Here is a 26,606-nt window from a genome sequence, read left to right on the forward strand (position 1 = left end):
AAATAGCAATCACTTTCGCGAAACATGAAATGAAAACAAATAAAAGAAGCCCTTTCAAGGAAATGAAATTTAGTCATAATCCTCCCCTCCAAACAAAACAAAAGATTTTGGCCTGCACACCCCTAAAATGCATGCCTATGTAGACAGCTTGAGGAGTTATCCAGGACATCTGCTGATGTTATTGGAGAATGGGCTTGACATATATCTTCATGTCTATAAGGAGAGGCTAAGCCAGTTCTGGTGTCACCCATTGCTTGCACGGTTCCTATTTCTTAAGAAATTGGAGCTACACATCCTTGCATGGAGAGGAAGCTCAATCTCTCTGGATAGGCTCAAGCTCTGTGGGTGCAGGGGATGCTTCGGCACACAATATCAGGCTGTCTTGAGTTGCTTCCAACATCACCTTGCCAATTGCTCCTCTCAGCTGTAAAGTGTCTGGGAGATTGACGAGGTGACATCGGAGCCAGGTCTGACAGATATGGAACAATATGACAACCCTACTAGAGGGAGACTTTGGTGCTGTAGATTAGATGGGTGCTCAGTGCTGAAACTGCTGGAGGCTCTAGCACAAGGAAGACTTCAGTGATTGAAAATGTCAGCCTAACAAAACAAAGGGAGCTGCAGTCAGTGGCAATGTTAGAGAATTCAACAAGGTCCAGGAGAAAACCAAGATCCAATATCTGAACTAACTTCGTTTTTTGATCTTCTGTTCTCATGTATTCTAGGATTTATAGGTCAGATAACAGAGGAATTCAAAGCTGGAAGTCCATTCAATGCAGTAGGACAATTCAACACCTAAGTCTATACTGATGAAATCTACTAAAAGAACTTGGAACTCATTTCTGGGAGAAAATGCCTTTCACTTTCCATATGGGATTCATTCTGATATTTCTGATACACTCTCTGGATGTCATTACCTAATTAAAAACTGATGCACACTATATTTTGTTGTATGAGATCTCTCTGATGCTCTCTCTAAATATTCTGTTAATGGAATGCCTCTAATTTATTTATTTCACATTTTTCTATACCGAACTTCATGGTTGAATACCATATCAGATCGGTTTACATCGAATGAGGGATAGAAACTTGTAACAGAAAACGGAACAATAAGTTATAATCAGAAAGAGAGCAAGAAAGTTACATTGAACAAGGACTATAAACTTGGAGGCTTTACAGCTTGGAAGTAAATAGAGTAAAAAAGGCCCGAGCAGAGCCGTAACTTAAAATTCAAAAGTCATAATGAGCTCAGTTCGAGCAAGATAGTTTAATTGCGGAGGTATTGGATAAAAGGCATCTCAAAGAGGCATGGTTCCATGGCTCGTGAGTAGGATGGTAGATTATTGTGTGTCTGAAGGATCCAAAAAGGCTAGTCGGAACAGCCAAGTCTTAAGTTTTTTTTTAAAAGTTAGTAGGCATGGTTCCAACCTGAGTTCTGCAGGAAGACTATTCCACATGTTTGGACCTGCTAGAGAAAAGGCTCGGACCCTGGTCGAAACTAGGCGAATGGTTTTGGTTGGAGGGACTTGTAACTCTCCTTTGTGGATTTCTCTAATCGGTCTGTTGGATGTATGGAGTTTGAGGGGAAATTCAAGGTCAAGATAAAAATAGTTATGGATGGACTTGTATGTTGTATGAGATCTCTCTGATGCTCTCTCTAAATATTATGTTAATGGAATGCCTCTAATGCTCTGTCTTTCTGTATTTTGATACCCTGGATGTCTGGGATTCTCTCTCTCTCTTTTTTTTACCTGCATTGTTCCTGATGCAGTAGAGGCATTTACCTCTGCTATTTTGGTCTGTGGTGGAGATGTTGCAGCAGTATCCTGGGATTCTTCATGTTTTGGGTGCTCTGGAGACAGCTCATCATTGCTGCTGTCTTCTTCGAAGGTGAAAGCATCAGCAGATTTTGAAAGACTGACATGGTTTCCTTAGAAAAGGGAAAAAAAAGCAGGAGTATTACTATCTTACATTATCTACATATGCAACCTCTCAAGAACTATGCTAGCACTATAGTGTAGGTAAAGTAATTAATCTGTGATGAGTACTCTGAAGCTGTTTATTTGTTAGAAAATTAATATGTCCATTGATAACATAAGAATATAAGACGTGTCATGCTGGGTCAAGTCAAAGGCCATTAAGCCCAGCATCATGACTCTGGGGTGGATTTTAAGAGCCCTGCTCGCCTAAATCCGCCCAAATCTGGGCGCAGAGCCCCGGGACTCGCGTAAGTCCCGGGGTTTTCTGAGGGGGGTGTGTCGGGGGCGGGCCCGAACCGCGTGGCGTTTTTGGGGCGTGTCGGGAGCGTTCCGGGGGCGGGCCTGGGGGCATGGCTACGGCCCAGGGCAGTCCGGGGGTGTGGCTGCGCCCTCCGGACCCGCCCCCAGGTCGCGTCCCGGCGCGCTAGCGGCCCGCTGGCGCGCGGGGATTTACGCCTCCCTCCGGGAGGCGTAAATCCCCCGACAAAGGTAAGGGGGGGGTTTAGACAGGGCCGGGCGGGTGGGTTAGGTAGGGGAAGGGAGGGGAAGGTGAGGGGAGGGCAAAAGAAAGTTCCCTCCGAGGCTGCTCCGATTTCGGAGCGGCCTCGGAGGGAACAGGGGTAGGCTGCGCGGCTCGGCGCGCGCCGGCTATACAGAATTGATAGCCTTGCGCACGCCGATCCAGGATTGTAGCGGATACGCGCGGCTACGCGCGTATCTACTAAAATCCCGCGTACTTTTGCTTGCGCCTGATGCGCCAGCAAAAGTACGCCAAATCGCGCGGTTTGAAAATCTACTCCTCTGTGAACAGTCCAGGTTGCAAGTACCCAGCAGATCTCCAATAGATGATCTTTTTCTTATATCTCACTTCCAAGGAATAAGTGTTAGCTTTTCCAAGTGTACTTGGCTAATAATTATTTATGGATTTTTCAGCTTGTTCAATTCGTTTTTGAACTCCACTATTGGGGGTTATTTTCCAAGCTGCGTTATGGGCTTTTTGCATGTGAAAAACACCTTAACACATTGTGTGATGCTAATTTTGAAAAGGGGGTGGAATTTCTGGCCAAGTGGGCTGGCTTTGTAAATTGCAAAGCCATATCACATGGTTTTAACACGACAAACAACTACACCTTTTTCATTAAGCTGTGCAACATGGCATTATCACACGTCACATTTTTAGGCTTTTACACTGGGGGGAGAGAGAGAGAGAGACTGAGACTAGCTATAAGACCCTCATAGTAGTTAGGTATTTATACTTCTATAGGAGGCCCACCCAGTTACGCGAGGTGAGGTTTAGGTATTAACTCGAAAGTTATCCGTCTAAATGGCAAAATTGCCATATTCGGCCACTTATACGGCTGAATTATAGCCAGATAATAAAGGGGCATTAATGGGGCATTCCAGGGAGGAGTTGCATTATCTGGCTAAGTTAGCTGGATAACTTTAAACCTGCTTCTGAGCAGGTCTAAAGTTAGCTGGTCCTGTGTGGCCGGATAACTTGCTACTTACCTATGTATTTATTTATTTCCTTTTATATACCGACGTTCATTGGGGTAGATCACATTGGTTTACATGTTAACACAGAGAATAGTAAGATTAAGGTGTCTTATTATTTTTACATTGCAACGGAAGTAACTCAACAATTAATATAATTAAATTGTAACAGTGGGCAATATTGGCGCAGTAGTAACTCAACAACAAATATACCTGGATATCTTCAGATGATACCTGGGTAAGTAGTGCTTTTTCCCAGCAAAAGAAAAAGAATAATTAAAGGGGCCTATGGCCTGATTTCTTCTCTCCTCCAGCTAGAAGGTTAGTGGTGGAAATGTAAACCTGGTGTACTTTAAACTTCCAGCACAGCTTTGACAGAAGCTGCATTGGATCTTGCCAGGAGTAGGTTAGTGCTGACCCTGCTCCCGGTGGGGATATTTTGGCCTTTGAAATTGGAGGGAAGGTTGGGGGGGGGTGCCATGGGATGTGAATTTATATTGCTGAAGAGGGAGAGGGCCTGGCCTCAGTGACAGGTTTATCTCTGAGGAAGGGGTTTGTCGGGGGAAGAGAGGCCCACGACGGCTTGATCCAAGCACATTTTGAGATGTGGGGTGGGGGATGCAAAGCTCAATAGGGCAAATTTAATATTAGGTGGGGGAGAAAATTAATTTGGCCATTGGCAACCTTAATTTTGTTTTCTTGGGAGGGCAAAAGCACTACTTATCCAGATAACATTTTGAGAAATCCAGGTATGTAGGAAGTTATTTGGCCACACGAGACTGGATGATTTAAACACCTAAATGGCTATATTCAAACAACTGTTTATCTTTTAAATTTATCTTTTAAAAGATAAACAACTGTTTATCTTTTAAATTTAAACGTTAGCCGGAGAACTTGTCCACTAAACGTCCTACTGAATATTGGCCTCAGTGCAAACAATACTTAAGGTGCAATGGTACAATTCCAGGCTGAGTTACAACCTTTTAGGTCTTTTCACGTTTCAGACCCTTGCTTGTCCACATGGTTGCCATGACTTGTGGCCAACATAGCAGGATGGGTGTCCTGTGCTTTTAGCGCATTTTGGACTTAGTGGATACTAAGACCAAGGCAGGTGTACTGATAGACTCTCAGTCATAAGCTCTGTGCCTAGCATTAAGGGAATAGAAGATTTTGTCAGCTGATGACCTCATGAACCAACAACAATCTTGCCATTGTGTAAAATGTATAGGCCAACAGTTCCCAGAGGTATCATGTGGTAGGTATGTCGTCTTCTGCACTTTCAGTGCTGTTATATTGAAAGACCAGCATATAGGAGCACTTCAGGTCTTGAGGGGCCCATGTCATTTACAAGGACATATGGTCTTGCATGTGAGAAATGTGCCTAGTTGGAATAGCCAATGGAACTTTTGCATGCAAGGTCATGTATGTCCCAAATGTTTTACCTAATGAACCCTTAAGACAAAAACAACATAATGAAAAAATACAACCAGAGAGTGAATTTTCAAAGCATGTGAACACTTTATTAAGCAACTAATCAAAAGATTCAAAGCAAGTCAACATCTTTGGTAATCACATTATGCAAAGACAAGATATCAAATAGCACATGACATTGTAACTGAAATGACCAGTACATTTAGTGGAGACATGCATACAATGCTAGAAATGGCAACATGGCATATACTGTATTATGATCCTTTAGAAAAATCATGATTACTGCAAAGAACTTAGAAAGCAGAAGTGGCAACCTAATAGCTACAGTACAGCTCTAATGTTAAAGTTGATTCCAGCACAACTGTGATGGCAAGAAAAGGCCCAGACAGGCCATGCTGAAGGAGTGCACTCAAAGGGACAGCATAAGGGACCAAGGCAGCACAGTTCAAAGAAGGCCCAGACAGTCCATGTTGAAGGAGTGCACACAAAGGGGTTCAGCCTAAGGGCAACTGCAGCAAAGCAAGTAGCAGGCATCAAGACCAGAACTGGAGAATGCAGTATGGAGGCAGCAGGACCAGGAATGGAGAGTACAGCATAGAGGCAACAGGACTAGGAGATAAGTCAGCAGCATGGAGGCAGCAGTAGGATGAGATGAGACAACAGCATGGAGGCAGCAGCAGGATTATATTAGAAGAGACACCAGCATGGAGGCAGCAGCAGGATGAGACAAGATAAGAGAGCAGCATGGAGGCAGCAGCAGAATGAGATGAGACAGCAGCATGGAGGTAGCAGCAGGATGAGAGGAGATGAGAGAGCAGCATGGATGATTTAAGAAGGTACAGCAGCATGGAGACAGCAGCAGGATGAGATGAGAAGAGACACCAGCATGGAGGCAGTAGGATAAGATGAGATGAGACACCAGCAGCAGGACCAGGAGATGAGAGGGGATAAGAGACAGCAGCCGTATCATGTCTGGAGACCACATCAATGGGGCAGGAGTACAGGCAGAGCAAGCAAGCAGCGGGACAACACAGGCAGACTGTGGTCCATCCCCATCAGCAAACTGGCACAGGAACTCTATAGTCAGGATAGGCCCAGTAGGAACTCTGTAGTCAAGATGGGCCCAGCAGGCATCTTCCATCTAACTGGCAAAGGAACACTGTAGTCAGGATGGGCCTGGCTTTTTTGGAAAAGTCATCTTTCAGTGAAATTTGTTACCCTTTACCAACTTGGGGGCCTCATGGGCCCTTTGCTCGACTGGGCTTTTGGCTGGTTGGGGGTGGCATAACTTTGGAGAGTGACCCCCTGGGCCATCCTGAGAGCTGGGGACTGCTAAATGGAGTTGATCCTGGGAGGATGGGGATGCAGTTATCTCCAAGCCTTATCATAACCCATACAAAATTTACTACTAGCAATATTTTTACTGGGTGATGAGTCTTCTTGAAAATTCAGACATTGCTGCTTGACGTGTTTTGTTTATTGGCTTAGCTGTAGAAGCAGTCCTGTGCTTTTTCCTTATGTCTGTATATCAATACCCCAGACCGTAAAAGTTAGGGTCCGAAATGTTTTTTGTCTGAATCCAATTCCTCTGCCCCATTCCCTTGCTATCAAAGCAGAGTGAAGTTGCGGTTGCGTCAAAAATATAAAGGCTTATTGGTTAAGGTTAGTAATCCCATGCCTTCTGCTAAGGGTAGCAACTGCTGCTCCCCATGCTTATCAGTTCCCCGGACCATAAAAGTCAAGGAATTGTTATCTAATTCCCAAATTCTTTTTCCCCTCCTGTTGAAGCCAAGAGCAATGTTGCAGTTGCATCAAAAGCATCAAAGCTTATTTGTTAAGAGTAGTAACTGTCTTACCAGCAAGTTACCCCCTTGCACCCTTTTCTTTATTTCCATTCTCTAGCCTTTAGGGATCCATAGTTTTTATCCCATGCCCCTTTGACTTCTTTGATTGTTTTTGTCTTCACCACCTCCTTCGGAAGGGCATTCAAGGCATCCACCACCCTCTCCATGAAAAAATATTTCCTGATGTTGGTTCCATCCTCCCTGGAGTTTCATTTCATGACCCCACATTTTACTGTTTCCTTTCCATTGGAAAAGGTTCAAAGTTAAACATCATTAAAACTTTTCAGGTAACTGAAGGTCTGTATCATATCTCCCCTGCACCTCCTCTCTTCCTTCTCTACATATTTAGAACCTTCAGCCTCTCCTCATAAGTCTTCCAATACTGAGCTCATACCATTTTGGTCGCCCTTCTCTGGACCGCCTCCATCCTGTGTCTATCCTTTTTGAGATATGGGCTTGTTCAAGGACCTGTACAAGGGCATTATCACCTCCTTTTTCTTACTGGTTATTCCTCTTTCTATGCAGTCCAACATTCTGGCTTTAGCTATTGCCTTGTCACATTCCTTCACCATCTTCAGATTAGCAGACACTATCACCCCAAAATCCCTCTCTTGGTCTGAGTACATCAGTCTTTCACCCTCCAACTCATACAGCTCTTTTGGATTACTGCATCCCAGATGCTTGACTCTGCACTTCATGGCATTGAATCCCAGCTGCCAAATCTTCGATCACTCTTCAAACTTTCTTAAATAACTTTTCACTAATTGAATATCAACTGCACTTGTGACTTTGAGGAACTACAAGAATACAAATGGTTTGAAAGTGATACTTTATGTTTTTGGACTTACTGTATATATAGCATAATTTTTAAAGGAGTTCTGTATGTAAATGCAATATACTATTGTTGAAATTTTCAAAAGCCTTTTATGTGCTTAAAGTGAAGTTATGCATGTAAAACCTATTGACAATTCAATGGCATTTATTGTAGCAATTTTCAAAGGTCCACTTACATGCAGAAAGATGGTAACTTTAAAACAAGCATGAAGGGTGCGCATATACATGTGCATGGGTGAATGACTGGACATATGATGGAATTTTAAATCATGTGTGCAGTTGTGCATGTATGATTTTAAATACGCTTACTGCACGTAAGTATGCTCCTAATTTTAAGACGTTACTCGAGCAAATTTGCTTCACGTAACTTTCTTAGGACTTTTTTGGCTTTAACATGTGTAAGAAAGCGCAGGGAAGTGGATTTTAAAACATGCTCAACCAAAGTATATTCCCAGTTTTACCAAGTAGTCCACTAGTTTCGCCAGTCTATTTCAAGATCATCCAGACGCCTGTGGTCTTCAGCCTGTACTCCCCCCAGTTGACCTGGACCTCTCCCTGACATGTAAGAGCTAAAATGAGATTTATGTAGACTTACCCATCATCGGGAGGAGCAATAAATATACGCAGCTAACAAGCCACCACGTGCTGCAGCCTCCGGTTTTAAAATACAGATTTACGCGTGTAACCTGAAATAATGACTGCTGTTGAGCGCTGCAAGCGGTCATTATTTCAGGCAACAACTTCTTTTGAAATAATAGCTCATGCCTGCCTGACACTGGCCATGTTTTGATGCTCAGTGTCTGCTTCAGGGGCTGGAGAGTTGGTTACAGCATTGTCTTCATCTTTCAACCGCTGCCTTTCCTTTTGGATGCTCAACAAGATAAGTTTGGAAAGCTTTAACGGTATAAGAAATAAAGAAAGCTTACGCAGGGGGAGTTATGGCAATTGAAGAATAAATTTATTGGAAGTTATGAGAGACTTTTATTGCAAAGGAAATTATACCAAAAAAATATATAAAAATTCAGAAACTACAATTGACTTGAGTAATAAATAAAGTAAAAATGTTACAGGTGCACAGTTTGAGTTTTAACCAGTCTAACAGTTATTACCCACAAAATCAGTAATGGACATCAGTAGTCAGAGTACAATTGTATGATTCCCCCTATTTTGTTATTTGCTATTTTATTAATGCCAGGTTGATAAGAAACCAAATTGAAATCTATCAAGATTTCTTATTAGAGATAAAACCTGATATTTTATGTATCACCAAATCATGGCTCTTGGAAACTGATCATATACTTATTTCATAGCTTTGTTTGAATGGCTATTCTTTTGAAACTAAGCTGCATTCAGTTATTTATTTATTTATTTATTTTCGTATTTATCAATTGCCTAATTGCCAAGGCTGTAGGCAATTTATAGTTTCTACATACACAATTAAATTGATACAAAAAACTAGGACAATGACATTAACATCCTTTCAAACATCACATCACCCTTAATCTCATCATTGATAAAAGAGGTTGAAAATGACTAAAAAAAACATATAAAATAAAATTGTTAAGGAAGGGTGATGGGTTATTAGTAATATTTAAGGATAATCTAAATCTAATGCCCAAAAATGTAGATATCTCTATTCCCTATTAAGCTTTATATATGTGCAGTAAGCAATGGGGACACTGTCTTATTTATTGCCTATCTGTAGTCATTTATTTATTTATTTATTTATAACTTTTTTTTATACCGAAGTTCAGGTAACAGAATTACTTATCTCTCCGGTTTACATTATAACAAGTAGAAAACAATGACAACATATGTCTTACAATGAACAAGGGAGTGAACAACTTGGATAATATAACATAACATAACTAGGAACAGTAGCAGTATGCACTATTAGAGCGAGACTAGCACATGGGGAGGGAGGTTTGCTAATGGGGGGGGAGGGGGAAGGAAGGTTTATTCATGAATAATGATTTTTCTCCTGTAATAAACACACTGTTAAATGTTAACTGGAACTAAATAATATCATCATACTTGGAGATTTTAATCTCCATGTTGATGTAATCCCACTTGTTGCACTATGTGAAAACTTTCTATCTACTATGGCTGCTCTGGGCTGGTCACAAGTTGTTAAGAATCCCATGCATAGCCGAGGTCACAACTTAGATCTTGTGTCCTTGAATGATAACATGCAAGATACAAATTTCCCAGGCACAACATGCATAGACATGTCCTGGAGTGATCATTTTCTGATTAAATTTACCACAATGCTACCTCAGGCTTCTAATATGTAATACTTAAATGAGAGCACATATATGTGGATAGATTTCGATCCACATGAGCTCCACAAATTTCAACCATAAAGTTGCAGGGCCATGAGATTGATGCTATAGTAAAGCAATGAAATGACTCTTTAATGATGGCTATCAATGAGATTTCCCCTCTAAAGCCTGTCAAGGTTAAAAAAAACAACATTAAAAAACAAGCATTCCATGGTACATGCATGAGCTTAAATTAGCCTATGTTCAACTTTAACGTGATTGGCGGAAGTCATACCACGATAATAATCGTGATAATTACATTAAAGCATTATAGAGATTTAGTGATAAAATCTAAAAAAACCCTTTTTTTCTACAAATCTATTTAGGCCACTGGTAATAACCCTCAACAACATTTTGATATAATATCAAAATTACCCAGCAGTCTGCCAAAGCATGCTCCTGCTATACCAAACCAACTTCATCCTGAGGCTTGCGCATCCTTTTTCTCAAACAAACTCCCAAGTCAGTGTTCCCAGTTCTCAAGTGCACCCATCCCTAGTGATCGACAAATGAAGGTCATTGAACCAATATGGATGAACTTCTATTTCATCTATCCAGTGTTTAGCTAAGGTTATTGAAGCAGCAGTCCTTATCCAACTACAATCCTTTCTGGCTGACAATGACATTCTACATCAGTATCAGTTTGGCGTTCAACCTCACTTCAGCACTGAATTACATTTGAGATCAACTGTCAATGTCATTAGAAAGGTTTTACCAATTATGTCAACATTATATAAGTTCTATTAAAGATCGCAGCAAAATTTGATATGCTTGATTATAAAATATTTTTGGCCCATTTCACACAAATCAGAATAGGCAGCCTGTTTTTAAATGGTTCCAGTCCTATTTATCCAATTGATAAGTGAGATGTGGAACCTCTGTTTCATCCTTGCACACTTTAAAAACGGGTGTCCCACAGGGTTCTTCATTACCAGCGTCCATATTCAATATGAACCTGGAGGCTTAGACCTCCATTATTGCCTGTACGCTGCCAACTTACAATTTTTTTCCCAGCCTTGTCTGATGAAAAGACGAACTTGGAGATGATTTCTATATCCCTGGCTGCTATAAGAAATTGAATGAAATGTTTCTAAAACTGAAATTATTTTCCTCAGCAAGCGTCCACCCACTCAACCCTTTCCATCTTTCATTTTTCAGGGCTGTACCCTGCAATTTGCACAGGAGGTGCACGATTTGGGATTTACTTTTGATATAAATCTTCAGAGGGATAGACATGTTAGTCTGGTGTAACAAAAATGACAAGAGGCAGGTGGCACCTTATAGACTAAACAATTTATTGAGGCATGGGCTTTTGAGGACAGAGTCCACTTCATCAGATGTATAAAGTGTAGTACAGGCAGTGGGTAATATATATGGGGATTCGGGGTGGGGGTGGGGAGGAGGATATGGAACAAAGAGAAGGTACTGAATTAGGCAGGCAGGTTGTGGAAACAGAGGGGCTGATGCAATATAAAGCGCGGAAAGCGGGCGCTGAAAAGTCAGCGCCCGCTTTCCTAACGTGCGCCCGCAAGGGGGGCGCCATGCAATATCCAAATTAGGGGGTCGCGCTAGCAGGGAGGCACTAGGGTCGCTTGCGTGACCTTAGCGCCTCCTTGCTAATGCGACCCCGCCGCGGCTGCCGGTTATGAAGACTGGTGTCGGTGTCGGTTTTCAAAGCTCGGCAATCTGCCGAGTTTTTTTTTTTTTTTATTTTTTACTTAAGAAAAGAAGTACAGAAAAGCATTTTTTTCTGCTTTTCTGTACTTCTTTTACCTGCGCTCAGCTATTAACCCCTGCTCCAGGCAGGGGTTAATAGCTGAGCGATAAATGTGCGTCTGAGACTCACATTTATTTTTTTGCATGCAGAGTGAATGAGTAATAGCCTCATTCACATGCATTTGCATGTGATGATCACTATTATATTCACTCCGCGTCCGACGCGGGTTAAATAGGCGCTAATCCCCTATTGCATTAGGGGGTGGATTAGTGCCTATTTAACCCGCGTCGCAGTGCGGGTTATGCAGTGCGCTCGACTGAACGCACTGTATTGCATCGGCCCCAGAGTGTTAATAGCACTATAGTCCAGCCTCCTGAAAACTGAAGTAAGACCAAGTCTTTCGTTTTAGATACAGTTGAAAAAATTAGTACAAGAAGCTTTTTGGAAGCTGGAGTTACATGGAAAATTAAGCCATATTTAGAACAAAATGACTTTAGATCAGTTTTGCAATTGCAGGTAATCTCAAAATTAGATTACTGCAAGTTGGTTTATCTAGGCCTGCTAAAGTACACAGTGAGGGCATTCCAGGCAGTCCAAAATTCAGTGGCTAGAATTCTTTCTGATATATCAAAATTTGACCATATGTCTCCGGTTTTAGCTTAATTACATTGGCTTCTTGTTGAACAGAAAATTCAATTTAAAGTTCTTACTATGATCCATAAAGCTATGAGTGGAAATGCCCCTGCCACTATTAATTCATTTTTAAAGGTATACCAGCCTACCTGAAATCTAAGATCGGCAGGCCAACGTATATTAATTATCCCCAGTCATCATGCAATCAGGCTTGTAGAAGTCAGAGAAAGGTTATTCTCTATCATGAGGCCCACATGGTGGAATCTTTTACCAGGTCTTCTCCGCAACAGGTGTGCCTAAAATCATTCAGAAAGAACTTAAAAGCTCACATCTTCAGAGAGGCCCTTCGGCACTTTTTTTGTGATTATACATGAAAGTTGTACTGACAAATGTTGAGTCATGTTCTACTGCAGTTTATTAAGGTTGTTCTTTGATTTTAATGTGATTTCTGCTGTAGTTTTATTGAATTTCTGTGTATGTTTTGAAATTGTGAGCTGCCTAGACCCCAGGATGGTGCAGCATATACATTTTTAAAATAAATGAAATAAAAATAATAATATGTAATTCCTTACACATAAAACATATGTACATTTGTAAAGATATTTTATGGTGCTAAAGGCAGATAGGGCCAGTAATCAATAGGCACACTAAGCGCCTGTTCTCTTTTTGTGGATGCATGTGTGGCTCCTCCTTAGTCCGGGCTAAGATTTATCTATATTCTTGGAGTGGGGAGTACCACATGAGAAATTATATTCATTAATATAATTTGATTTCACAATTTTGTGCCCTTCCCAAACAACCTCTCACTTGTGGTACCACAGACCAAACAAAATCATCACACCAGAATAAAAAAGTAATTAACCTGTTGTGAGCACAGAAAGATGCTTGAGAGCATGAGCCTCTGGGCCACGACGCAACCGACACAACCCTGGGGCTCGCCATGGTCCACACTACTGGCATGTGAGCACATCCGGGCCCAAGCTGGCTGAAAAAGGAAACTCTCTAAACTTGGAAACAGGAACATTTAACTTGGGACAGGAACACATGGACATCCAACATGCTCTAGGAACTTAGAACAAGCAACTCCTGATCCCTGGGGTAGCACTCTGGTCACTTGAAAGCCCTTTTGGACTGCCACTTGAAAGCAGTTTGAGCGTGAGGACAGATGGAGGCTGAGAACTCTGGAACAAGACGAAGGTTCAATACTTGGAACTAGATGCTGGCTCAGGACTTGGAACATGACAAAGGTTCTGAGAAAGTCTGGTGCCACTACATGCCCTACACAACCCCTGGGCTGACCATGGACCATATCAATAGCAGCACAGGTTCTGGCCTCAAAGACTTGGAGCAAGATGGAATCTAGAACAAGAACTTCAAAGACTAGGAACAGAACTCAGGAACTTGGAACTCAGGCTCAGGCTCAAGAACTTGAACTAGGAACTCAAACTCAGGAACTAGGAACTCAGACTCAGGGACTCAGGAACTCAGAACTCAGACTTCAGACTCAGGAATTCAGAACTCAAACTCAGGAATTGGAAAGGACTTCCAAAGATTTGAACCAGCAATGAAGACTCTAGGCAGGATGAAGGCTTGGAACCAGGAACAAGGCAAGGACTTGGAATAAGGAACAAGGCAAAGACTTGGAGTCAGGAACAAGACTAAGAGATCATATGAACCAGGAGATCAGGAACATGAAACAGGAAACATGGAGGACTTTGAAAGCGCTAGCAGACCTTTGCTAAGGCCCCAAAGAACTGACTGAAGAGCCTTTTTATAGGGCTGCAGGAAGAATGTCATCAGGATGAGCTGCACGGCTTTTCCTGCCTCAGTCCTTTTAAATTCTAAACAAAAGTATATGTGTGCGCCTAAGGAGACCATGCTGGGCAGGATCGAAAAGCCGGCAGTAGTGCATAGAACAGGTGGAGTCAGGACTGCACAGAAAGGCAGAGATGGCATTTCCAGGTACTGAAGGCTAGAAACAAGGCTGAAGAACTCGATCAAAATCTAGGTGCAGCACCTCCTGTTGGTCGTAGGCAAAAAATACCAAAACACCTCAGGAAAGAACAAGAGTCAAAATTGGAAGGCCTGTCATGTGGACATTTTCACTGAGCTCATGGCCTTCGCAATCTGATGTGAGTATGCATAGGTGCTCGAGAGCATGAACCCCTGTGCTGCAATGCAACCAACACAACCCAGGGGCTGGCCATTGTCCGTGCCACTAGCAGGCAAGCACATCCAGGCACGAGCTGGCTGAAACAGGAAACTCTCTAGACTTGGAAACAAGAACACTCTTGACCTGGCACAGGAACACTTGACTTAGAACAGGACACTTAATTTGGAACTTGACTGGCTTGTGATATAAAGAGGTTACAAAATCTCCCTCTGTCTTGAGGATCAGTATAGCTAGAAAAGAAACTTGATTCTGTTGAAAACCCATCATAAATTTTAAATAGTTGTTCAAAGTTATCGAAACGTGTTTTGGTACCTCTCCACAATACAAATACATTGTCTATCTAGCATTTCCATATTATCATGTCAAGATGAAAGGGATGATCAATCAACCACTGGGCTTCAAAAGTCCCCATATAGATATTAGCCAGGTCGGGAGCCATTGTGGCTCCCACAGGGGTGCCACAGATTTGTTAGAAAAATGTACAATCAAAGGCAAAATAATTTTTGTCAGGGCAATCTCTAATAATTTATTCAAAAAATCTGATGGAATTCTTTGTTGGTGCTCAAAAAATTCTAGCATTATTGTGATCTACTCTTGTTGAGGTATACTGGTGTAAAGTGCTTCTACATTAAATGCAACAGGAAATAAATCTAAAGTGTCCAATTGCAAATCTTTGAGAAAAACAAGCATATCTTGAGAGGGGGAAAATGTCTTGATGCAGGCAAAGAGAAAGAGGATTTACTGAACAAATACTTCTGTTCGGTGTTTGTAGAGAAAAGGGATGGTGAAGGACAACAAACAACTGCCAGAAATAAGAATAGAAGACCCAAAGCAAATTTCAGATACTGACATTGAGGTAGCAAACATGAACGTGGGTAAAGCCATGGGGCCAGTTGGAATACAACCTAGGATATTAAGAGAGCTTATAGAAGTTCTGGCAGCTTGCTGTCTAATTTTTTCAATGCTTCCTGGAGTCAGGAATGGTTCCAAGAGACTGAATATAGGCTGACATGATCTTTTTTTACAAAAAAGACGAAGTAAAGAGGAAGCTGCAAACTACAAGCTAGTTAGTCCCACACCATATTGGAGGTAGTAAAGACTAAGAAATCCCATCAGATTTCAAGAAAGTGAAGGACAAGTACAGGGAAGCTCTAGGTAGGGAAAAAATTGAAATGCTAAAGCATAAAGGCCGGATTTTCGAAGCCTCGCATGCCTGGCCACACGTATAAACCCCGTTTTTTTATGCACGTAGCCCTTTTAAAATCGGGCCTTAAGGTAGGGCAGGGAAGGAAAGGGCTGGATGGATCATATGGCCTTATTGACAACAGGCTCTATTTTGCTTTGTTTCTGTTTTGCTAGGCCCCACCAGCCAAAGATAAAAAGGGGGAATTAAGGACCAGAGCAGAGGGACTGACAGGGTTCCTCAGTCCCTGCCAGAGAGGAGAAGGAGAATGTAAAGAATACCTTTGTAAATTCTGTGTATTCCCTGGAGTACACTTTGACAATCTTCTTTTAGAAGCTTTTGCTTAAAATATTTTTTTCAGTAGAATATCTTCCCTTCCAGAAATTACAAGAAATTAAGTCATTTAGCAAAATTGTGCCAATTCAAAATCTTTGACTTTGGCTACATATGAACCTTGGGCTCTGAAAAACCCTTTCCAGCTTAGCAAACAAATAAGAAAGAATGAGAGAAAGTGGCAGGCCAGCTATTGAATGTAAATTTAACTTGAGCACAAGTTTCTGAGTTATGGAATGGAACAGACATTATGCTGAAGAAGCCATGTTAGGAATGCCGGATCTGCAGAATACAGAAGAACCAGAGGCAACAATAAAAGACAAATAGTAAACAGTGAGCATTAAAACTGTGCACTGATACTTAGAGCACAGTTTCTTAATACACATGCTAAATCAATTTTAACTTCTGATGCGGTATGCTAATGGTAACCTAATGCATCTGGAGTTAAAAAATGACCACAAATTCAAAAATGTATGAAAATAAAATGCTTAGAGGTGAATTTTCAAAAGATTTGGGTACAGAACAAGGGCATATACATGCATATGTTGAGCATATACAAGAATATTGAATTTTACAAAATGGTCCTCATACGTACATGCATATACAGTATCTGTCTTCATGAGTAAATACATATATGTGCAGAAAAAATAGATGTGTTTGGTATTTTGGTTAACTTATCCGTGCATAAGAAGCTATTTGATAAGCAACTTATACCCATATATATATATACAATGATCATGTATTAGATTAATGCCTAATTAACAATACATCATGTAAACCGATGTGATACCCTGAGTGAATGTCGGTATACAAAACCAAATAAATAAATAAATAAAATAAATCACCCCTCATCTATATGCCTCCTTTATCATTCTTGCACCTTGACACCAAGAATTCTCTATTTCAGTATGATGAAGGCCTTTGAGGTCTGGCTCTTTAGCTACAAGCTCAGCCATCATCACTGTCCACACCAGTGGATTTATGGGACCTCACTAATGAGGTTTCTTCCCTTCCTAGTCAGTACCAGAATCAGAGATGAATCAAGATGTATGTGCTCTAGAATCTGTCCCTGGTCGTAGGGGGACTAGTACCAGGAGAAAGTACATGTTAACTGGCAAGCCAATAAATTATACAGTATGCCACCCGCTTTATTCCTGTTTTGCTATTATCCTCTCAAACTACAAAGCAGCAAATTGTTAATGTGGGAAAATAAACTCTGGAAGTAACTGTGTAATGTTCTGCTTTTCATGTTTAAATATCACTTTCTTAGCTCAAGCAGAGGCTAGAGAATGCTATGTATGCACCTCTTCTCTCTATTTTACCAGAGCATGCATATTCTCATTACCTTATTTTAGGATCCTATGTCTCTGCTCTAATCTCTAACAGAATTGCAGTTGCTTGTTGACTTTTTAAAAAATGTATTGCACACTCTCCCATCAGGCATATTGTTAAGAGTGATGACAAGGCCTGGATATAGAAAGCCTCTGATATCAGACCTGAACTATGCAGCAGCTCCCAGCTCAGATGTGGTTTTGCAACCTGAGAGATAGCTTGAGAGTTACGCTATGAACTGCAGTTTAAGGGTTAACCTGTGATGACTCTAAAACGTGTCATGTAGGGTTGCCACTGCACCCCAAGAAAAAGAAGAGGCTGATCTTGCCTTGGTTTTGTATCATTGTAGTTCTGCATGTCTTATTTAAGTTAATGGCAATGTCAGAACAACAAATCCATGCTTGCTATGGGCCAATTCAGGACTGGATCATCCTATTCAATTGATGTGAGGTAAGGTGGCAACTCTAATATCATGTGACTGGTAATAGAAGAGACATAATTGAAAGCTGCAGTCTGCAAGGTCATGACTTTAGGGAAATGATACATCAGAATTCCGTTTCTAAGCTTTCATCTTAATGACCCCCAATTCCTGAATTTCATTGAGAATCATTGAGATTCTACTTCCTTGCATATTTTGTATATTGGAGAATCAAAACAAGAGCAAATGACTTGACCAGGGCTATACAGAGAATCAGTGGCAGAGCTGTGGTAAGAATCTTGTATACATGTATGTGTACACTGTATATATATATATATATATATATATATAAATATGGAATAGTGGTGAACACTAATATTGAATTGGTATTAAAATAGATTACCTATTATCAATCAACAATCTTTTTTTCTTCTTTTAAATATCATACATTATAAGGTATTTTTAAATAACAATTAACAGCATATATACATTCAACTTTAGTACTGTAAGAATCAAATCTTTATAAAAAATATCCATATAGCAGATTGAAATATCTCTCCAAAGCACTGTTGAATGCTATGTCCCAGATCCTCAAAGCTCCTAAAAATTGTTATGTTTTGATGAGTTTGTGAACCCCGGGCTGAGGTGAGAGATGTCTCTGCCTACAGGGAGGAGCCCCGTGGGCCTCACCATCGGTGGGCGTAGTCTCAGCAAAGTAGGACACAGCTGTGAAAGAGACTTTATTAAGGAGAAAAGATAGTACATAATCCGAGGAGTGGGAAATGTAATAAGCACAGTCTTTGAGAAAATACATTAGTCAGGATGATAATGTAGATTCAAAGGTCCGGTAGTGGCCCGCAGCGCGGGGTATACCCGGGGATTCCTGCAGGCTGATGTGAATACCTCTGAGTGCAGATTTGGTAGTGGCCTGCAGCACGGGGTATGCCGAGGAAGCTGTACTATAGATGCCAAGGAGGGAGAGGATGGTGATATAGGAGCCAGGCCGTATACCTCGTATAGATGATGTATGTATCCTGAGGCACAGTTAGAATAGCGTAGACAGACTGAAGAACGGTAGTGGCCCGAGGAATGGGGTACGCCGTGGAATTTTCAGTAAAGTTGATAGAAGTTGGAGAATGTACTCAGACAAGGAAGTCCCAACAGAGATACCCGAGGAGCGGGTCAGGAAGTTCCAGGCAGGAGGGCCCTCCGAGGAGCAGATAGCCAAGACGTGGAAGAGCCCCCAAGAAGCGGGAGCTCAGAGCGTCTGAATGCCAGGAGGAGAGTCTGGAACAGAAGATCCAAGTTAGAGCGGATTGAACAAGCGAGAGAACTCCTTGCTAACTTGTCTTAGCAATGGGCCAGTCCATATAAGTACACTAGCGGTGTTGATGTCATCGGGAAGGGACGCTCCGAGGTTCCCGCCATGATGTATTCATAAGGAGGTGCACCTAAGTGATGCCGGAAGTAAGATGGCGGTTGGTAGTGCCCATGCTGTCCTGGGGATGCCGGGGGAGTCGGCGTTGGTTGGCGGAGGCCGCCATTCTCCCAATGATTGATGGTGCAGGGAAAAAAGAGGTGAGCATGAGAGTTCGCAGCTGTCTGCGACCTATGGGCGCAACAAAAATGGTCACACAGAAACTAGATTATGCTCGCACCAAGATCGTGCTGGGTTTGACAAAGGACCTCTGTTTCGCCAATCAATGGCTTCATCAGGAAGAAGAGATGCATAAGTATACATAAATCCTTCCAACAGAATTTATCAGTTTTTAAACTTATGTGAACTTCCTCAAAAATGGCTGGGAGACCACAAATTTCTAAACTGCAGGATTCCTTCTTTTAACCACAGACCTGAGCCTTCCTCTCTCTTGCTTCATTAACAGAGAGTTCAAATCGAGACTTGATTGTTTTTAAACCCCACTATGCTAGTCATCTTGACCACATCCTCTGGCAACAAATTCCACAGCTTGATTGGGCACTGAGTAAAAATTATTTCTACCATTTCTTTTAAATCTGATTGTTGTTAATTTCATAGAGTGTCCCCTTGTTTTAGTATGCTTCAAAAGGGTAAATAACCATCTTTTATTTATCTATTCCACCTAATCATGATTTTATAAACTTCTGTCATGTCCCCTCTCAGCCAAGTGAAGAGTCCTAAGCTGTGTAGCCTCTCATCATAGGACTTGCATTCCATCCTCTCTATCATTCTTATTGCCCTTCTATGCACCTTTCTAATTCCGCACTTTCGACATAAAAGTGCGTGGAAAGCAGGTGCTCAGTGTTGAGTGCCCGCTTTTCTAATGCGTGCCCAGGCACCTTTCCTGGGTGCATGATGCAATATTTAAATGAGGGGTCTATTGCATGCCCCTAGCGCTTCCTTGGCATTGGGTGCCAAGGAGAGGTCGGCTGTTTGTGAGTTAGGAAAGCGGATGCTCAATTTTACAAGCGTCCATTTTCCTAACTGGTGTACAGCCACGGGTTAGGGAAATGGACACTGGTTAACTGAGCGTCCGTTTCCCTAACTTGACTACCGGCACTTTATTTTTTACATTTTTTTTGTAAACTTTTAAACTTTTGGTTCCTCCAACTTAATATCGCCACAATATTGAATTGGAGGATGTACAGAAAGGCACAGTTGTCTGCTTTTCTGTACAACCTTTTGGGCTGCTCAGAAATTAACACCTACTTTGGGCAGGCATTAATTTCTGAGTGCAAAAATGTGCGGGTCTGGCGCACATTTTGTTTTGCATATGGGGTGAATAACTAATAGCCTCATCAACATGCATTTGCATGTAATGTGTGCTATTAGTTTTGTGGCATGTTGGATGTGCACTGTGGATGTGCCAATTCCCTTATAGCATAAGGGGCTGTGGGCACATGTCCAAAATGTGCATCCAACCACAGGTTAAAAACAGTGTGCTCAGCTGAGTGCACTGTTTTGCATTGGCCCCCTATATTTTTAGAGATGGGGTGACCAGAACCGTACACAGTACTCAAGGTCACCATAGACTGATATAGAGGCAATATGATATTTTCCATTTTAAATAGTTCAGGTCCCAGTACTGATCCCTATGGTACTCCACTTTCTTCATTTGGAAAACTGACCATTTACTCCTACCCTATGTTTCCTGTCTTTAACTTCATTTGGAAAACTGACCATTTACTCCTATCAAATGTTTCCTGTCTTTAACAGTTACCAATCCACTTAACTAGTTACCAAGAAACCTTTCCACAGAAAGGGCCTCATTTACTAAGCATTTTTCTCATAGACATAGAATGGTAGAAAAGCTTTAGCAAATCAGGTCCTAAGAAAGATGCTAAAATTAGACATTTTAATTAAAGTGCCTGATTAATATAGTCAGAAGAATCATATTTATCATTATTCAATCTCTTAAAAAGAACGTAAGCAAATTTCACAGTTTTCTGCCATAATGCAGCAGAATTTGCAATAGAATTGGCTTGCTAAATTTTGTTTGCATAATTTTCTCATTAAACATTACTACTAATATATTAGTCAATTAAAAAGATAATAGATTGTGAAAAATCAATTAGCCTTTAGGATCTGTCAAATACATCCTAATAATCCAATTGGCCACTGCTGGTCTCAATGGACCTTTGGTCTGATCCAGCATGGCACATCTTATGTTCTTATGTTTTCCAGAAGCAAACTCAGTGTTCTTAGGCATAATTTTCAATAGGATGTACATTAGGGATGTGCATTTTTTTTAAATGAATGTAAATTCCGAAACAAGTGGGATCCTATTTGTTTTTTTGTGGACTCCCAAAATGAATGGAGGGGATCCCATGAATTAAATTAATCTTATTTGGACAATTTGTTTATTTTCCCATTCATTGATATGGACTATTTGAGTTTATGGGCCATAGAAATCAATGGGGAGCAGGTGTAATACAATGTATAGTTAGTAATTGTAATAATATAGCAAGTTAGCAGCTATCCCTTCCCAATGAGTCATGTGTGACCTGTTGTCGAGGAGACCACAGCATAGAGACAACATATCACAGTGATCCAGCCGATCGGCGCTTTCTGGATCCAGTGCCACTGGGCTTGAAGACTGAGCATGAGATGCACTGTGCATTTCCTGTGTAGACATTGTCTTCAGAAGACACTTTTACTTGCCATACCCCTAATACCAGCATAGGGGATTTGTTGCCACATGTCTGCTTGTCATGCCCATTATTCCACCATAGGGGACTTTCTGCCACTTGCCAATCTGCCATATCCCTGATACTACCATACAGAGCATGCTACCACATACCTACCTTAATTAATATCCTAATTAAATAAACATACACATGGTTAATGCGACTCCAACATTGCTCTATGCTTCAACGGCAAGAAGAAATGGAAAAAAAAGGATTTGCATCCACAAAAAAGCAGGGGAGTAGCTTGCTTAATACGGCAGTTACTACCCCAAACCAAATTAGCCTGATACTTCACTTTCAATGATATCCAGCATAGTTCTCTGCTTCAACGGCAGGGGAATGATGAAAATATCTCTGCTTCAATGGCAGGGGGAATGATGAAAAGATGTTTTATATTCAGACAACAACCAACAAGGACTGAGATGCACAGGCTGGATAAACATGCGTGGGAGTAGCTTGCTATGATGGCGGTTACTACCCCTAAACAATTAGCTAGATAATTCACTTAGATGCAGCTCCAGCACTGATACTTCACTTAGATGCAGCTCCAGCACTGCTAACGACATCGATGGTGGGGGTGGAAGGGAAATAGATCGATGGCGGGGGTGGAAGGGATGGCGGGGTGGAAGGGAAATAGAACAAAAAGTCACTTACAAGGGACAAGAGAAAAAGACAAGTATGGGGAAAAAAAAGTGAAAGCTTGCTGGGCAGACTGGATGGACCATTTGGTCTTCTTCTGCCGTCATTTCTATGTTTCTATGTTACCTGCCATACTCCTAATACTACCATAGGGGACTTGTTGCCACATACCTGCCTGCAGTAGCCCTAATACCACCATAGGGAACTTGCTGCCTCAAGCCTATCCAGCCATACTCCTAATACCACCCTATAGGAGTTGCTGCCGTGTGCCCACCTGCTATTGCACTAATACCACCATAAGAGATTTGCTGCTGCCTGCCTACCTGCGATATCACTAATACTATAGTAGGGGACTTGCTGCCATGTGCCTACCTGCCATACTCCTAATAGCACCAGAGGGACTGACTGTTACTGCTCTGCCTGCCTACCATATCCCATATACTATCTAAGGGGCCTGACTGTTATCGCTCTGCCTACCTATGAATCCCCTTACACCACCACAGGGGTCTTGGTGCTACTGCTCCACCTAACTCCTATGTCTGGTATATACCAGTATGAAAGTTTTGGTGCCTGCATGTTGTTTGCTTGTTAGTTTGTTGGTTATACTTTGTTTTTCCCCCAAACAAAAAATGTGAAAAAATTAAAAAAAAATACAAGTTTCTCCTACATCTCTACCCATTTTATGATTCTTCCTTTTCTTCTAACCCTCTACAATCCCAGTATGGTTCTCCTACCCTGATTGTTTGTTGATTATATTGGAGTGGTTTGTAAAAAAAAAAACCCAAACAAACCCTCATTCAGAAGGAAGAACAGAAAACATACAGAAGAGAAACCATTTTCATGTTCTGAATGTGGTAAAAGTATCAGACAGGAAGAGCGAACTCATGTAAAACCAAAAAATCAATTAATGGAAAAGCCTGTTTTCAACTACAAGGTATGGGAAAAGCTTTCTTAATAAAGCTAACCTATCAGGAAAACCACACTGATGAGAAAGCATTTACATGATGTAAGTATGACTAAAGTTTCATTCAGAAGCAGATTTCTCAAGAAACCAAAAATTTAACCCAATAGAAAGATCAAGCTCAAGTAGGGATTGTAATAAAAGGTAATGTCATGAAAATGATACTTAAGACAGTTTATTCTCTTGTACTAAATCTGACATGTGGCAAGTAATACAATAGAAAGACATCTTCCATGCCACTCTGCCTTGCTGCTTTACCCTTCAAGCTATGTTAGCCAGATAAGTAGTGCCACCCCATAAACTCCTACTGCCTACCCACTAGATATCTGGATATCTACTTAGCTGGTTAAGTCACTTAATTGGCTAAGAGACATCTACTGAATGTAGCCAGATATTCAGTGGCTGTCACTTAGCTGGATAAATCACTACTTATCTGGATAAATGTCAGGAAAGAAAATAAAAAAAAACAGGACAATCCACATAGCAATGCTCACAAGCATTCTTTAATGCTGGAAACCAAGTCAAAAACAAACAAATACTTCTTGACTTATGGCTGCAAGTTGGAGAAAACTCCCAAAGTAGAAAAAAAAATAGTTTCCCTTACTCGGGAGCAGAGAGAGAGAGACCAGACCAGCTAACAATTTTTCTGGTGCTACTTTAATCTGAAACTCACTGCAAGTATGCAGTAAACATTGTGCCACCATTGGCACTTACTTGAGACTAATATTTAAGCACAGCTGTGTAACCGGTGTGGTTTTACTCACAACCAATGGGAATCTGGTTGGGGGTAGCCCTGCCCACAGTGCCTGGGAAACTACTAAATCCTCACTTCCCCAAGTCCTCATAAGCCAACATAGCTCTCCTGATAGGCCTCCTGACCCCCATACCACACAATGTCAAAACCCTGCAGTGTTTTACAATAAGGAATACTGAATACTGGCTTCATTGTTTTATATTTATCTAAGTAAATATCAATAGTGATTTAAAGTTTAGTCATAATGTTGAGTATCTTATTTCTATGTCAAGCTGCATATGACCCTGGATTATATGTTGCCCCTTTACTTGTTATACCCTGCCTTGGGTGACTTTCTTATTTAAAATGGTGGACAATAAAGCCAAATAATTAATATAGAGATAGAAACAGAGAAATGATGGCAGAAGAAGACCAAATGGCCCATCCAGTCTGCCCAGCAAGCTTTCACACTTTTTTTTCTCATACTTATCTGTTACTCTTGCCCCCCATCAGCAACCCCCTAGTTCCAGTTTCCCTCCACCCCCGCCATCGATGTAGAGAGCAGTGCTGGAGCTGCATCCAAGCAAAGCATCCAGCTCAATTGGTCAGGGGTAGCAACTGCTGCAATAAGCAAGTTACTCCCACGCTTGTTTGTTTACCCAGCCTGTGCCATTCAGTCCTTGTTAGTTGTTGTCTGAATATAATTATAATTCCTCTTTTCTTTATTCCCCCTGCCATTGAAGCAGTGCGTTGTGCTGGATATGTATTCCCAGTGAAGTATCAGGCTTAATTGATTCAGGGTAGTAACCGCTGTAACAAGCAAGCTACTCACATAATTATTTGTTTACCCAGACTATGTAATTCATTCCTTGTTGGTTGTTGCCTGAATAAAAATCCTCTTTTCCTCTTTCCCCCCTGCTGTTGAAGCAGAGAGCTATGCTGGATATGCACTGAAGGTGAAGTATCAGTCTTTCCCCCCTGCCGTTGAAGCAGAGAGCTATGCTGGATATGCATTGAAGTGAAGTATCAGACTTATTTGGTTTGGGGTAGTAACCGCCGCAACAAGCAAGCTACTCCCTAGTTTTTTTGTGAATGCAAATCCTTTTTTTCCACATTTCCTCTTGCCGTTGAAGCATAGAGCAATGCTAGAGTTGCATTGACAGTGAGTATGTTTATTGAATAAGGGTATTAATCTCCAGGTAGTAGCCGTAATTCCCACAAACTACCCCCATGCCTCTTCTCTTCATTCACATCCTTTAGACTTTATGGATCCACAGTATTTATCCCATGCCCCTTTGAAGTCCTTCACAGTTTTGGTCTTCACCACTTCCTCCGGAAGGGCATTCCAGGCATCCACCACCCTCTCCGTGAAGAAATACTTCCTGACATTGGTTCTGAGTCTTCCTCCCTGGAGTTTTAAATCGTGACCCCTGGTTCTGCTGATTTTTTTTCCAATGGAAAAGGTTTGTCATTGTCTTTAGATAATTAAAACCTTTCAAGTATCTGAAAGTCTGTATCATATCAAATACAATAAATTAGACAGCAAGAGGTAGCTATACTAGTAGCAACAACAATGACAAAGGAAGAGGAAAAGCCTTTCCTTCTGGAAAGGGACTTAGGGACAGCACAAATACTACTGGTAGGACTGCTGATAGTACAGAACGCCAGAACTCCCCCGACCAAGCTAAAGATATATGTATATTTATATATATATGTATAAGGCTGGCTTTGCATCCTTACCAAGCCTTTCAGCTGCTGGGAGATTTTTGCCATTTTGCATTTTTGGATCCTCCTCAGTTGGTTGACTCTTCCCACTGTTTTTGGGATTGGTCACTGCTCCCCTATATAAATTGGGTTGAGCACAAGGAAGAAGTGATTGGATGCCATTTTTGGTTTTTGTGGATCCCAGTAGGCCCCCTCTCTACATCAGTGGGATAAATAAGGAGAGTTCTGAAGCATGGATATTTTGATTTTTGAGGTAGCTGGTTTGTTTTTTTACCTGCTCCCATTTCAGAAGGGAACCCCACTGCTTGAAGTGAGAGGAATGGGTGTTGTTTACCCTGCTGCCAGTCAATGTGGGGTCTGCAGTTGCCCGGGATGCTACTTTGCCCTGCATCCACTAAAAGTGAGGACTGTAGTGACAAAGACGGAGAAGAAATAAGAACTCTATTTTTGTAACATTTTTGTGCCATCTTTTGAAAGAGGAAATGTATTTTTCCATATCCTCTCCCCTGTCAAATTTTTTGAGAAGAGAATTTTTTTTCTCCCATTACTGGGAAAGAGCTTTGGAGACTTGGACACTGATTCAAAGTCTGAACCTGGAAAGAGAATCTGTAGTGCTTGGAACTACCATCTTGTTTTTTCTTTTTGATGATTTCATCTTTTTGCTTGGATTTCCATTTTTATAAGTCGCAGTA

General features: G+C 41.3%; 1 protein-coding gene across 4 annotated transcripts in view; it reads right to left on the reverse strand.

Moving 5' to 3' along the window:
* Positions 1 to 26,606, reverse strand: part of MYOCD (myocardin) — a 332,840-nt gene that overhangs the window by 146,537 nt on the left and 159,697 nt on the right. For 3 of the 4 annotated variants that reach the window (XM_029600233.1, XM_029600232.1, XM_029600230.1), the window contains exon 6: positions 1,752 to 1,930. In XM_029600233.1, coding sequence (XP_029456093.1) covers positions 1,752 to 1,930 — 179 coding nt within the window. The remainder of the gene's footprint in view (positions 1 to 1,751; positions 1,931 to 26,606) is intronic. The other variant, XM_029600231.1, reaches the window with a different exon arrangement.

Source organism: Rhinatrema bivittatum, chromosome 4, assembly GCF_901001135.1.
Source record: "Rhinatrema bivittatum chromosome 4, aRhiBiv1.1, whole genome shotgun sequence".
NCBI classification, from domain to species: Eukaryota; Metazoa; Chordata; class Amphibia; order Gymnophiona; family Rhinatrematidae; genus Rhinatrema; species Rhinatrema bivittatum.